The 15,960-nt window shown below is 48.1% G+C and overlaps 1 protein-coding gene across 2 annotated transcripts in view; it reads right to left on the reverse strand.

Annotated features, from left to right (window-relative positions):
* SNX29 (sorting nexin 29) overlaps positions 1–15,960 on the reverse strand; it is a 1,714,757-nt gene that overhangs the window by 808,543 nt on the left and 890,254 nt on the right. For both annotated transcript variants that reach the window (XM_078663166.1, XM_078663167.1), the window contains exon 16: positions 4,959–5,075. In XM_078663166.1, coding sequence (XP_078519292.1) covers positions 4,959–5,075 — 117 coding nt within the window. The remainder of the gene's footprint in view (positions 1–4,958; positions 5,076–15,960) is intronic.

Genomic DNA, 15,960 nt, shown 5'->3' on the forward strand with positions numbered 1-15,960 from the left:
GTACTGCACATTTTGAAAAGAACGTCAGAAAAGTACATCATGTTTATTATTTCAGGAGACTTGACTATGTCTGTGATTGCTGTTATATGCACGGCATTTGATTATTTGTCAATCAAAACTTATTTGGAGTCACCACAGAAGGTGCCAAAAGCCAGGGGAAAGTTATGTGTTAGCATGGGAAACTATTACCTTGAGAGGCACACTTAAGATCCGATTTGCCCTTGTCAATCCTACAAACTGCAGATTCTTTCGGGAGTTGCCCGAGCCAGCCTAGCAGAACAGCATTGGTGTAACATTAGCCCCCGCAGTTCGGGTTGTGGGGGACGAGTTCCGAGCCCCAGGAGGCTCACTCAGCAAAAGTGGTAGGTGGCGGGTTAGGGTCCCCCTCCATGTACTTTGCGAGAAAATGCCCTCCAGTTTCGTTACGTCACAACAGATCGGAGTTACAACAGCATAAATAACCCCAAAACCAGACTTCCCGAATCATCGGTTTAATCCTTCTTTATGTAAAATCTGCCACTATACAACGTTCCCATCTGTTAAGAAATGGATGTATATACTTTCATTTAACCACCAAAAACATGCTTCTGAAAACGTGTATGCAATTTTTTTACGTACTGTTAACTGGACTCGACATCCTTCTTAACGTCTACTGTCCCATCCAGTCTCCAGACCTTCAATTTATTCTTTCATTTGTGTGTAGAATTCCTCTGATTTCCCACAGTTTGGAATGTGGAGCTGCAAAGAGGTTGAGTTTGTTTAACTCCTGTAGTGATGCTGCCATTTTGACGTCATGCTTTGTAAGGCAGTAATGTGCACCACAGGTTTCTGGCAGATTCCATTTAAACAAAACATGTCTACTAAGTTTGAGGTCCTGTTCAGCTATAAATATGCCAGTGTGGGCACGATCAAAACAAAATATCTTTGGATGCTCTGCCAACAGCAGTTGTGTAAATGTCTCCATCAGTGGTGAAAGATTCCAGGACGAGATCATCTTGCTTCGAGAACTGGTTGATTGGGTTATTGCAACAACTGCCATTTTCCATGAGTCGGTATTCAGTTTGTCCAATTATTAAAGAACACAAATTAAAAACATATGTAATCTGAGTCCAGTATCATGAGGGTCAAGAGTCTGCTCATTTTGCGGGTCACCGTCACGAGTCCTTCACGCAGTTTCTTTAAGGCAGTGGTCTTCAAACTTTTAATTGCCACCCCCCCCCCCCCACACCCCCGCATGAAAAAAATATACAATCAGGTCCCACTCAGAATTTCTCACAATTATTCTATTAAATTGGAATATTTAAATATGTCTATACTTAAAAATTGCAGTGTAGTTCTGTTACCATTTTAAAAATGCAATCAAATACATGCCTCCCAAACATACTATTCTGGTTAGGCAGGGCTTACGAATGTAAAAGTATCCACAGTGTGATTATTAGATATGGCGGTGGGGAATTTGAAGAATATTTGGATCCCCTTCTCTTTTGACACATACGGCCCACTCCCAGTTTGAAGGCCCCTGCTTTAAGGACTAAAGCTAAGAGGTGGGAAGGGAAGATACCTGCAACCCCTTTGTGACACCCGTTGTATATCTGAGAGGCCGAATGCAACTATGAACTTTGCTGGCTGCAGCTGATATTCACGGAATAGACCAGTGCAGGATCAAAAACTAATAAAAAATGAAAAAGCCTGGAGTAGGAAATGTAGGACTCTTGTGCTTCCTCATACGCAGAGTCAGGCACAACAAACAAGAAAAAACTACTAGGCTTTGATTGAGAAAATCAAGAGAACAATTTCACAGCAGAGTCTTAGTGAAATCAAATATTCATTGCAAATTTGAATCTGTATTTGAACTCGGATGTCAAGCAGGAGTCAGTGCCCAGGGATCACGCTCTCTGCTTTCATTTGATTTGAGACAAAGTAACCAACAGCCTAGCTCAAGAAGGTAACACTTTCACCAGACACCTCCAACTCCGTCACCTGATCAGAATACCATATCTATATATACAAAAACACTAAACCAGAAGGTATCTTCCTCTGTTAGCCAATGAGATCTCCTTCCTGCCCTTTTTAGTAACATAGCCAGATTATGTTAAGATTTCCACGAGGACACCAATTGATTTATTCGGAAAAGTTTCCACCAGTAGTTTTTCAGCATCCTAGTCTAGACTTTATCTGAAGGGTCGAACCATACATTTCTCATTGTTGAAAGTGTACATTTCATTCAGTGAGTAAACCGATAGCATTGTTGTTTTTAGAGAGGAGGGAGTAACCACACATTCTCAATATTTTTTTTAATGTCCTATCCAGTACATCATTAAATGTGGAAATATATTGAATTGCCGCCTTCCATTGCTTTTAGATGGCTGCAGTGCATGGGCTTGGTCAAGTTACCAACCAGTGACAGAGGGGTACCTTATGAAGTTTTGGTTAATCTTTGCTATCGAATAATCTGAGTCCAGGTGAAGTAAGAAGTCTGGTGTGAATTCGTCATTCTCTCACCTTGCTGTCTAAAGGCTACTGAGAACTTTTGCCTCCTTGGAATCAATGCAGACAGTTCTCTGACAAGAATCTGTTATCTTATACAGCTGTCGACAGAAGCTGCGTCTTATATGGACCTTCATGAGTCTCACTAGATCATTTGGATATCTGCATGCTAGCAGTTCACAGGAGGGTGCAAATAATGCTACTTATATAATGCTAGTGTTCTCACAATTCCTGAATTAACTTTAAAACTTGTGCTGCCCCTTTCTTTGGGTCTTGTTGAGATATTGCTACTTAATTTTCTTACTGACATTTTAAAAGGATTGTTTTCTTTATGTTCGTTCTTAAAGTAACTATTGGAAGGAGTATAAAGGTCAGATTTGTATTCATGCAGAGGGCATACAATGTCCTGAGATTTAAAATCAAATGTAAAACAGTCTAACCCCCATCCACTGTTTGGGATTCCAAAGACATTTTGTTGCCATGGGAGCAGCAGCACAGGTTTTTGCACACCTGATGTAACAGTGATAGGAAGGTATTAGAAGTACAAGAACGACTATCAATATCAAGTACTCCAGAGGGCGTGAGATGCCCCACAGGCCTGTGCTGAGCCACAGTAAAGAGCTCCATCGAAAGCAGCTCTTAGGAAGGTATCATGGTCCCATGATAGACTGTGCTACTTCTGCAAGTGGGTTTGCACTTGCGGCCTTTGTTGCAAGGCTGGTAATAGGTAGTTTGGGTGAGGTTTACAGGAATTCAGGTCTCTGGTGCCTTGTTTCTAAGCGGCAGCCATGCTGCCTTGGAACTATTTCATAATATTCCTCATGTTTGATCCATCACTTCTCTCTTACCAATCCCTGCTTTCGCAAACAAGCAATGAGAGAGTATCCCTCTTCCTGGCGCAAGAAGGCAGCATACCCTCCACAAAATCGAATTCATACAGGGTATCGGAACATGCAGTGCTTCCAATTAACCCCTGGCAGCACATTTGGTCTTCACTGTTCCCACATTTTTTTTTACTCCAGCTGTATTCCCAAAGGAGTTGGTGTTCAATGCTCAGTTTTATTTCTGGATGTGTTTGTGCCCTATGCCCACCTGTATACCTGAAGGAGTTTGTATCCTGTGTCCCGCCTCATTCCTGAAGGTGTTCGTGTCTTGTGCTCAGCGGTGGCGTTGGTGTCCTATGCCCGGCTGCATTCCTGAAGGTGTTGGTGTCCTAAACCCAGCTGTATTGCTGAAGGTGTTGGTGTCTTACACCCAGCTGTATCCCTGAAGGTGCTGGTGTCTTACACCCAGCTGTATTCCTGAATGTGTTAGTGTCTCACACCCAGCTGTATTCCTCAAGGTGTTAGTGTCTTACACCCAGCTGTATTCCGGAAGGTGTTGGTGTCTTACACCCAGCTGTATTCTTGTAAGTGTTAGTGTCTTAGACCCAGCTGTATCCTTGAAGATGCTGGTGTCTTACACCCAGCTGTATTCCTGAAGGTGTTGTCTTACACCCAGCTGTATTCCTGAAGGTGTTGGTGTATTACACCCAGCTGTATTACTGAAGATGTTAGTGTCTTACACCCAGCTGTATTCTTGAACGTGATAGTGTCTCACAACCAGCTGAATTCCTCAAGGTGTTAGTGTCTTACACCTAGCTGTATTCCTCAAGGTGTTAGTGTCTCACACCCAGCTGTATTCCTCAAGGGGTTAGTGTCTTACACCTAGCTGTATTCCTGAAGGTGTTAGTGTCTTACACCCAGCTGTATCCCTGAAGGTGTTTGCATCCTATGGCCAGTTGTGCACCCGAGCCCCAAGCTCCACAGAACTCTGGCCCGAAAGCTCCTGATTTAGTCCGGAGGGCGCCCCTCCATATACCTTATAGGGGTTCCCCCTCAAGTTTTGTTACTCCAGTGAGTCCTGCTATCTACCAATCTGCGATCAACTCTCTTCATCCTCTTGTCCAAACCCCTTAATTTCGAAGCGATCACACAAACACTGGTGTAACGAAAAGTGAGGGGGCCTCCCTGCACGGTACTTAGGGGGCCCCCTCCGGGCTCAATCAGGAGCTCTCCAAGCCAGGCCAGAGTTTAGTGCCGAGGGGACCCCTTGGAGCTAGGGGCCCCCCCGCACCGCGTGGGCTGCGGGGGCCTGTGTTACGCCACTGCACACAAAGGAAGTTTTTTTTCTGCTTGTGGCTTTTCTCTTTCATCTTGTAGTTCCTAAAGGCCACCTTCTATATCTTGCAGATACGACGAGACACATAATTTGGTTTCCAGAAAAGAGAGTGGTGAAAAAAAATTCTTATAAACATAAAATAAAAAAGGAATATATAAATTCATTTGTGATCACATTTCAGAGCGATGGTAATCCACAAATAAATGTCCATCAGGAACTGAGTGAATATGAATAATTGTGCAGGTAGTATGAAACAACAAATATACACAAATGGTTTTCTGAAGCGAATATAAAAACTGAGAGACACTTACCGGCCCTCGCAGATCAATGAGTTCCTGCCTCATTTGAGAAACGAGGGCCTCTTTGGCCAGCAGAGAACGATGCAGCCTTTCATTGAATTCCATTAACTCTCCGTGCATTTCAGCCACCTGAAAAGCAAAATATAAAATATAGAACGAAGAGCCCATTTGATGCATAACTAAACCTCCACACAATTTAACTGAAAAGATTCAACCATCTCAATTAGCAACAGAAAAATGGCTGCCCTAAAACATATTTTGGCTTTTAGTCACTTAACGTTATTCAATTGTATTTATTTATTTATCAAAAGTGTTCTAAGAGTAACAATTACAAGAAATATCTTTAAAAGTGGGAGCGTCAATGCAAGAAGTCAATTTAAATACATGAACAAGGAGTAGTTTCTGTCCTGTAACTCCAGTTCTGTAGTAGGGGTATCTCTGATATAGTCATACTCTAGTGAATAGTCCCGCCCATGTGCGTGGACCCCGGAGCAATCAAAAATAATCTCTTAAACTGTCAAAACATGCAGAACTGCATCAACACTTAAGAGAGAATTTAAAGACATATAATGCAGCCTACATCCACAGGCTACACTGTCCAGTACTTCAACTAGAAATTCCACCAAAAACCACAAACGGCACAGCCTGTCCAGGGTTTTCCAAGAGAAAAACCTTGCCTTTAACAGCAAAACCCTCTGGAATGATAGAGAGAAAGAAGTGGACAGACAAGTCCCATAGGCTGCCATTATGTGGCTCAGAACAGGGTACTGTGCCTTTAAGAGAACTTTCCAGAAGCCTCACAGTATCCCAGAATGCACTGCAGGTCCCCTTTACTTTCAGTTCTTTTTGAAGGCGTAAAACGCCAGACCTGTAGCATTTCTTACATGAATATCTCTCTCCACCGGGGAGGAGGGCGGGCGCTTATGACTATAACAGAGATACCCCTACTACAGAACTGGAGTTATAGGACAGAAACTACTCCTTATGTAGTAGGGGATCTCTGTGTATAGTCATAATCTAGTGAATAGAATGGCAAGCCCATCCCCACACCAAATCGGCGGTGGAGAAAAGAGAAATAACACCACTACTGTGCAAACAGATTTCGCAGTGAAGCCTGCCCAACCTGAGCGTCTGCCCTTGCATCAGAGTCCAGGCAGTAATGCTTAGCAAAGGTATGGACCGACTTCCAAGTGGCCGCCTTGCAGATTTCTGCAATAGGAACATTACGGAGCAAAGCAGTCGTGGCAGCTTTGCCCCTGGTATAATGAGCCTTAGGTTTACCCCCTAAGGTCTTATTAGCCTTTTGGTAACACAATTGTATACAGGACACAATTCACCTCAAGATGGACTGTTTAGAGGTAGCAAGACCCGTCCTGACTGATCCATAATTGATAAACAATTTGTCTGACCTACGGATATCCTTGGTTTTATCCAGATAAAATTTCAACACCCTCCTAACATCCAGGGAATGCAGGGACCTTTCCGCTGGAGAGGAAGGATTCTGAAAAAACGTAGGCAAAGTTATGGTCTGGTTAACATGAAAGTCAGATACAACCTTTGGAAGAAATTTAGGGTGAGTACGCATAACAACCGTAGCAGCATGAAATACAGTATAAGGTTCTTGGCAACACAATGCCTGAATTTCACTCACCCTGCGGGCCGATGTAATGGCCACGAGGAACGCCGCCTTCCAGGACAGGTGCTGCAACGAAGCCTTATGAATAGTTTCAAAAGGCTCCTTCATCACTCTGGACAGCACCACGTTCAATTCCCATGAAGGCGAAGGAAGCCGGACAGGAGGGAACACTTTCTTCAAGCCTTCCAAAAAATCTTTGATCACAGGGATCTGAAAGAAGGAAGTCTGTGAAGGGCATTTCCTGTAGGCAGTCAGCGCAGCCAGATGAACCTTAATGGAAAGGACATTAAGGCCAGACTGCGCCAGATGTAGAAGATACGGCAGGATGACATCTTCCTTACACGTCGTTGGGTCATAGTTCTTGGACTTGCACCAGATGCAAAACCTCCTCCACTTGTAAGCATAAGAAGTCCTAGTGGAAGGTCGCTTAGCCTCCTTCAATATGTACATACAATCTTCTGGTAGATTCAAATGGCCATATTGCACTATCTCAGGAGCCATGCCGCCAAACTCAAAGACGAGAGGTTGGGGTGCAACATCTGCCCCCCGAACTTCGTGAGAAGGTCCGGCCTGCACGGCAGCCGTATGTGAGGAAGGAGGGACCGGTGAAGCAGGTCCGTGAACCACCACTGCCTGGGCCATTCCGGGGCAATCAGGATCATCCGCGCCCTGGACTGGGACAGCTTGATGAGCACCGCCGGAATCAGGGTAATGGGTGGAAAAGCGTACAGAAAGCTGTTCGATCAGTTGATCCATAACGCATTCCCCAGCGTCCCCGGCTGGTAGTACCTGGAGGCCAAGTCTCGGCATTTGCTGTTTACGGCGGTGGCGAACAGATCTACATCTGGAGTCCCCCACCTTGCGAAGACTTCTCCTAGTACTTCATCGTTTATGACCCATTCGTGGTTTTCCAGAATCAGTCTGCTCAGTGCGTCTGCCTGAACATTCTGCACACTTGGCAGATGGGTAGCCATTATCGTCAGTCCTCTGGCTAGAAGCCAGTGCCAGATCGCCTGCGCCTCCTGCGACAGAGTGCGTGATCTCGAACCCCCCTGCTTGTTGAGGTAATACATTGTGGTCGTATTGTCCGTCTGTACAAGCAGAGAGTTGGTCTGGAAGGACGGATGAAAGGCCTTCAGTGCCAAGTGAACAGCTCTGAGTTCCAGGAAATTGATGTGGTACGTGGATTCCGTCGGGGACCACATCCCTTGAATCTGTAGGTCTCCGGAGTGCCCCCCCAGCCGTGGAGAGATGCATCCGTCATGATAGTCTGAGTGGGAATGTCCTTGTGGAAGGGAACCCCTCTGAGGAGATTCTCCGCTGAACACCACCACTTCAGAGACTGAAGAGCATGCAGAGACAGTCGTATCTTGTCGTCCCAAGATCCTGTCCTCTGATCCCACTGATCCTCCAAGCACTCCTGCAGTGGTCTCATGTGCAGTCGTGCATGTAGCGTGATGAAGATACAAGAGGCCATTGACCCCAGTAGAGAAGACACAGTCCTCACTATTGTAGATGGAGCGGTCATAAGAGCCTGAGCCTTCCGAAGGAGTGATAATCGTCACTCCTCCGAAGGAGACACGCTTGCTGACAGCGTATTGATGGAGGCTCCCTAGTACTGTATGCACTGGACCGCAGTCGGGACAGACTTGGACATGTTGATGTGCAACCCCAGCTTGTTCAAAAGAACGCACGTCTTCTGGAAGTTTCGCTTGAGCTTCCGAGAAGGAGGAGGCCTTGATCAACCAATCGTCCAGGTACGGGTAGACAAACCCCTTGTTCTTTCTCAGGTGCGCCGCTACCACTGCCACGCACTTCGAGAATGTTCTGGGCGCAGACTTCAGCCCGAATGACAGTACTGTGTACTGATAATGATTGGCGCCGACTTGGAATCGCAGGAACTTTCTGTGTTTGTGTGCAATGGGCGCATGGAAGTACGCATCCTGTAGGTCTATAGCACATAGCCAGTCTCCCTGTTGCAGCTGAGGATAAATCTGATGCAACAACAGCATGCGAAACTTCTCTCTGCGAATCCACTTGTTTGCCTGTCACAAATCCAGAAGGGGCCTGAACTCGTTCTTGTCCTTCTTGCGAACCAGAAAGAACCGGGAGTACAGACCTCTTCCTCTTTGAGACAGAGGTACGTCTTTTATCGCCCTTTTCCTTAGCAGGATATTGGCCTCTGCCTGGAGCTCGCGCAGTTGAAACTGCGAGCTGACCGGTGGAATGGAGGGAGGCGGGCTGGTGAAACGAAGACTGTATCCATTGCAAACAATATTCAGCACCCACTTGTCCTGAGTAATTTTTCTCCACTCTGCCAGAAAAAGTTGAACGCTTCCCCCCCCCACCGGAGCGGGTAACGGATGTAGGGGAAGTAACCGCTCAGGGTCGAGACCCAGCCGGGCCTTTGTTCGCTGCAGCGGACTGTTGGCTGCGTCTACCCTTCTGGCGCTTCTGGAAGGGCTTCCGGAACTGCTGCTGCTGTTGTTGCTGCTGTCCCAAAGACTGTCCTCGCCCACGGCCTTGAACCCCGAACCGCCTCTGTAACGGGCGGTAGGTCTTCTTCTCTTTGGGGTTTTTCTAGCCCGACCGCCGTCAGGGTCTCGGCCTCCGCCTTCATGCGGGCCATTTCATCATCGGCATGTTTGCCAAACAGGGTTTCACCCGAGAAAGGCAGATTGGCCACCCGCTGCTGAGCTTCGGGCTTGAGTGACGTAAGCCGAAGCCATGTGTGGCGCCGCTGGTTGATACCATGACAGTACCCGTGTGCAGCCAGAAGGGACATATCCGCAGCCGCACTGATGAGCTGGTTCGACACCAGCATCCCCTCCTTCAGGACCTCTTGAAAATCTTCCTTTTTCTCCAGGGGAAGGAACTCAGCGAACTGCTGTAGGGACTCCCATAGGGCACGATCGTACCGCCTTAGCAAAGCCGCAGCGCTGGCCGCCTTCATAGCAGTAGAGGCCGTCCCACAGACCTTTTTGCCTGCTGAGTCAATCCAGCGGATCTCCTTATCCGGAGGTACAGTAGAGGATGGGGAGGTGGCATGCTGCTTCCTAGCCGCCGTCACTATGACAGAATCCGGAGTAGGATCCATCCGAAGAAAGGCAGGGTCAGAATCGGGGGCCCTGTACTTCTTAAGGAGCCATGAAGGAGCGGACTTCGTCACCGCAGTGGTGAGAAATAACTCTTCTGCAGGCTCAACCAGCCTCGGCACCAGGGGTAGTAAAGGTCGAGACAGGTGTTTCTTATGCAGTGTCTCGAAGATCACGGATGTTGTTGGAGTAGGCACCGTCACCGTGATATCCAACTTCGCTGCACCCCTCAGGAGAACATCCTGGAACGTGCTGATGTCGTCCACCGGCGATACTCTCTTCCCCGGGGATTCTGACAAGGTCGGTGAGTAGGTTCTGGTCCCGGAGGAATCCGTGTGGGACCGTGACCGTCTCCTCCTGTGACGCCGTCTAGATCTCGTTGAGGTCCTGTGACGACTCCGAGATCTCCCCCTCCGATCCAATCGGGATCGCAATTTCCTTGGCTTCGGGCGCTCAGGCGGCTTTACCGGAGCGGGCGACTTTGGCCCAGCAGGGGCCCTCGGCCGAGGGGTACCCTTAGGGGGCTTCGGGAATCGAGGCAGCGACGCCGTCCTCGGAGGAACCAGAGGAGGTCTGTCAGCCGGAAGGTGAGGTTGAGGTTGAGGAGGAGGTGGAAGTGGAGGCGGGGTGGGAGCCCGCGGCGGTGGCCCCCTGGGCAATGGAGGAGGGGGCGTAACCGACTTCGGCCTAGAAGGCGTAAACACTTCGGAATACACCGAACCCGGTGATCCGCCCTCTTTCCTAGGCTGGGATGTTGGAGAATCCCCCATAGGCACCTGCCACCTGCTCGACTGACTCCTGGCGCCAGAACTCCTACTGCGCCTCTTCGGCGTCTAAGAACGTCGACCCGACGGCGAACGTCGGCTCCTCGACAGCGAGCGTCTCCTCCTCGATGCCGAACGCCTCTTCCATGACGCCGAACGTCTTTGTCTCGACGGCGACCTTCGCCTCGACGGCAACCTTTGCATCGAGGGCGATCTTCGTCTCAGCGGCGAGCGTCTCCTCGACGCTGAACGCCGCCTCGGCGTCGAGGATCCCCTCGACGACGACCTTCTTCTCTTCGCCGACAGCGAACGGCGGTGTCGCTTTGACGGCGAGCGTCTACGCCGGGCCACTTCTCGACGTCGAATACTCGACGATGACGACGAAGGCGACGACGACGAAATCGTCACCGGTGACTTCGACGGCGGTCTATTCAGTTCCCTCGACGCCGAGTGTCGACGCCGCTTCAACCCAGAGCCCTGGGGAGACGGGGAACAGACTGTAGTCATCCCTCTCGACATCGTAATCGGTGCAATCGATGCCGACGGAGAATGGGGACGTTTGCTGGTCTTCCTGCCCCTGGGGAGCCCCCCAGAGGCCTCAGCATGGGCAGAGGAAGCCCTTCCAGACTCACCTTGTGCCTTCAATCTTCTGTCTTCCAGGCCTTAGACCCTGATCTTCAGTCTGTCCCTCGGGGTTCTGCTAGAGAAGCCCTGGCAGATGTCACACTCCTCTGGGACAGGAGATGAGGGAAGGCAGATGATACACACCTCGTGTGGGTCCGACTTGGCCTTCTTCCTCGAGCATTCGGGGCATTTGTCCCATAATGCAGGCATATTGGCAAATAAAGAGTGCACCAAGACAAACACAAGGAAGAAACACCAAAGTACTTCAAGAAAAGCACTCAAAAAACTTGAAAACAGTGAAAAAACACCAAAGAAACCCTTGAAAAGGGAGAGGTCAATGCTCCAGGGTCCTGCTTGCAGGAGCCGGAAAAAAGAAGTGAAAGTAAAGGGGACCTGCAGTGCATTCTGGGATACTGTGAGGCTTCTGGAAAGTTCTCTTAAAGGCACAGAAAAAATATTGGTAACGGCTTACAAGAGCGCACAGCACAGAGTCCAGGTATAAGTAATAAGGCAATAAATCTATTAGGTGCTCTGGAAGAGGGGGGGGACTGGTTACCACAGTCTCCAAGACAAACCAATGGTCCAGACAAATACTGTGATCTTCCGAGCACTCAATCATATATCAAAGAGTCTTTATATAGTTTTCACTATATCTTTTAATGTCCAATCTTCTTTCCAATTTCCTAAGTTAAGGTCGGAGGAACTATTAAGAATGATTAATAGTGAATTTATGTTGGAAAATGTAGATAGTATTTTGTTTTGTTACCTTTAATGAGTGTAATTCAAAACTGATTGTGTGTATTTGGGTTGCAGCCCTGAGGAAGTCACTAGTCCTAAACGGACTTGACGAAACGTGCGTTGGCTGCGAATATCATTTGAAGATAATTGGATTAAATTGGAAAGAAGATTGGACATTAAAAGATATAGTGAAAACTATATAAAGACTCTTTGATATATGATTGAGTGCTCGGAAGATCACAGTATTTCTCTTAAAGGCACAGTACCCTGTTCTGAGCCACATAATGGCAGCCTATGGGGCTTGTCTGTCCACTTCTTTCTCTCTATCATTCCAGAGGGTTTTACTGTTAAAGGCAAGGTCTTTCTCTTGGAAAACCCTGGACAGGCTGTGCTGTTTGTGGTTTTTGGTGGAATTTCTAGTAGAAGTACTGGACAGTGTAGCCTGTGGATATAGGCTGCATTATATGTCTTTAAATTCTCTCTTAAGTGTCGATGCAGTTCTGCATGTTTTGACAGTTTAAGAGATTATTTTTGATTGCTCCGGGGTCCACGCACATGGGCGGGACTATTCACTAGATTATGACTATACACAGAGATCCCCTACTACAGAAATTAGTCTTTAAGGTGGTGTCATAACCACCTTCAGGGAGCCATGGGTCCCGCTGGTTGTTTAGTTTTTTCCCCCTCGATTTTCCAAAGCCCAGCCTACTATGGATCCTGAGCAACTGGGCCAAGTAGCACTTCTGTACATACTCTGTGGTAGGTGTGGACGAGGAGTCAAAGACTCCCTCGCAGGGGAAGTGTAGATGCAGATTAGTGAACACACCTCATATCTCAAAGTGCACATAGTATTGTCAATAAATGAATGTCCACTCAAATACTTTCTTTTATTTGAAAAAGAAGAGTTTTATTTCTACGTCTAGATATGCAATGGGATAACATTCATAAGCAACAACATAATCCTCTTTAAGGTTTGGGATCTAGTGTTTGTCAGGCAATTAATCCACATTCTTTCAAGCAAATGTAGTTGGGTTATTCTCCATTCACTGGTGGCCACATCTAGAAAATGCTCCCTAGTAGGCCACACTCAAGAGTCCCCTCTTTGACTCTGAAGTGGTCAAAAGTGTATTTGGTGACACAGCACCTTCAGCAGTGAGGCCCTTGGGGCCCAACAGTCCTGATTCAAGTCTTATTCACTCCTGCAGCATTGAAACATTCAGAGTGTCAGAGGGTGACCTGACCATGGAACCTCGCATGCTCTGATCATGTTGCGAAGTTGGACTGCTCTGGGTACTGGTGGCACCACCCAGCAGTGACAGGCTCCCTCCCAAGTGGTGCTGCCAGCTTACCCCAGTGAATGGAGATGCTCACAGTCTGCTTAGAAGCAGTAAGTCAGTCTTTCCCACTGGCGTAGGGGGTGGGCTTTGTCTGTCAGCTCGTGCCTGGAGCCCAGAGAGGGTGCAACATCTTATCGGATTCGATCAGGGGAAGATCTTGATGTGTGGGTCTCGACCTGCTGGTTGCAGCCTCTCTCTTGTCCCAGGCAACCGTCAGAATTCTTAGTAACTACGTACTAGAAGCGCCTCCTGGCATATGGGTTTGCAGTGGTACCTCTGCCTACACCACAGCAGCAACTCCTGCGGACGGGGTTGCTGCTAAGGCATCATGAGTCCTGGTACACTGGTCACACAGTTACTTCACCGGTAGCCCATTTTGGCATATAAGGTCACTGCAATGAGCCAGTACGGGCTTGGCGCTCTGTGCATAGCTCAATAGACAGCCAAGTCCATGGCAGCCCTATCCTGGCCTACAGGGATCGCCGACTCAGTCCTGCTCTTGGTCAGTGACCCAATCAATGTACAGCCATATCCCCACAACGCGCACAAGAAGTCTTCTTGGTAGGGCTCCCTACCGGACCTTGCTACCTCAAATGCTCTGTTCTTCCTTATTGGTATTGGCAAGCAGGCAGACATTGGTGCTCAAAGGCAAGTTGTCTTGGTTTCCCTGGGTGATAATCCCTCACCCAGAAGGGAGATCAGAAGGCCTAGTCTTGGTAAGAGGTATAAATCCTGCAGAGCCTCCCCTTCTCACACTGCCTATCCGGTTGCTTGTCAGATGACAAATGTTGGGGCCCCAACCTCCCCTTCGTATAGTTAATTTCCAGACACCAAATGTGATTTGGAGTCTGAGTCTTTGAAATTTTATGTTGGGGTTCTACTTCTTTTGAGGTGTGCACTTTTTGCTCTCTTCTTCCTCTTGAAACCTGTCTGTCACAGCAGGAGAGACTCCAAACATGGTAGTCCCATAACACAGGTTGTGGGAGTGACTAGAGTTCACACCTGGATATCAGTCAGATAGATATGTGTATCAAAACGTAAATCCTGGGATCCTAGCCTCACTCTCTACGATTACCTTATCAACTCCATATCCTTCCAGAGATGTGTCCAGACCGCTCAAAAATTCCACGGACTCGACAATTCTCGCTCCGGTGCCTACTCGACTCACGGGGTCACACTCTGCGACTCTGGGCAATAGCTTGCTTAATCTCCACTATGGCCCCTCGCGGCGGGATGCCTGGCTTTCACCTTGTGAATACCCTCCCGGGGTATCTCACAGGGGAATACCAGGACGGGTTCCCTAAGCAAGCGCCTTGAGACCCCTGGGTGATTCGTGCGCTATATAAATCGAAATACATTTACATTTACATTTACATTTACACAGTAACCCAGTGACAACACTACAAATGGACACCACACAAGGTTTTTATATAAAAAATAAGTATATTTTATATAGAGTTACCACAAGACCATAAACAACAAAATACACAATACTATTACTTTAGATGGTAGTTTTAGCTTAGTTAAGTTCAGTTCTTAAGATGCGACACTTTGCGTCAATGTACCTTACGATGCGTTGCACTTCCACGACAAGCAATCTCGCAGCGAGGGAAATGCGGCAAAGTTCCGGTGCAAAGAAATAAAGACGTGAAGATCTTCCAGATGCGGCATGCTTCTCCGGGGACGCGAGAAGTTCTTGGTTCGATGCGTGGGCTGCAGTGGCAACACCCTTGTTCAGAAATGCGATGCCAACAGCTTCAGCTGCTACACTCTTCTTCAACGTTTGCATGAAGCGTCCGCACAATGCGACAACTACAGCGGCGACATCCTTGTTCAGAAATGCGACGGTAGCAGCTCCGACGGCAGCGCGCTTCTAAGGGGATGCGAGGCGCTTTCCTTGATCCGGTGCAATGCGACAGTTCCAGCAGCGACAACCTTGTTCAGAAGTGCAACGGCAGCAACAGCGGCGGCGACACGCTTCTTCCTCGTTGCGAGACTCTTCTCGTGATGCGGTGCAGTGCGACAACTCCAGTGTCGACACCCTTGTTCAGAAGTGCGACTGCAGGCAGCAGCGACAGCAACACGCTTCCTCTTCGGTGCGAGACGCTTCTCTCGATGCGGTGCAGTGCAACAACTCCAGCGGCAACACCCTTGTTCAGAAGTGCGATGACAGCAGTAGCAGCGACGGCGACACGCTTCGTTTTTGTTGAGTCGCGCTTCTAGCTCCTTGCGACACGCAGTCCCTCAGAAGGCCCAAAACAGCAGCAGGCACTTCCAAAGAACTCTGGGGAGCTGGGGGTGAAGTTTGTTGTCCCTGATACTTCAGCAGGAGGCAAGCTCTTTTCCAAGCCCTTGGAGATCCTTCACAAGTTGAAAATAAAGTACACAAATGTTGTTCTCCTTTCTTTGGCAGTCAACCAACCACTGCAGGCCAATCCCCTAAACAGCACTTCAGCTTAGGAATAGTCTCTCCTCGGTTTCTTCAGGTTCCTCTCCTCAGCAAAGGTTTCTTCTTGTAGTCCAAAAGTGATCTAATTTCTTGGGATCAGGGTCCCAATATTTATACCCCAAAATGCTTTGTTCTCTGAGGGGAGAGGGGCCTTTGCCCAGTCCAAACCAGTTCTGGAGCACTCTGTTTACAAGGCTCCATCTTTCCTTTCACAGTGCAGTGCAGAAACAACAGACGCCCCACAGGAGGTGGAGCCAGCATTGTAGAGGGAAAGCACAGCCCTGCAGAACTTTGTTGACATGATTCCATCTCTTCTTTCACTGTGCAGGGCAGAGACATCAGACGCACCACAGGGGGTGGGGCCGCACTGT

Source organism: Lissotriton helveticus, chromosome 10, assembly GCF_964261635.1.
Source record: "Lissotriton helveticus chromosome 10, aLisHel1.1, whole genome shotgun sequence".
Lineage (NCBI taxonomy): Eukaryota > Metazoa > Chordata > Amphibia > Caudata > Salamandridae > Lissotriton > Lissotriton helveticus.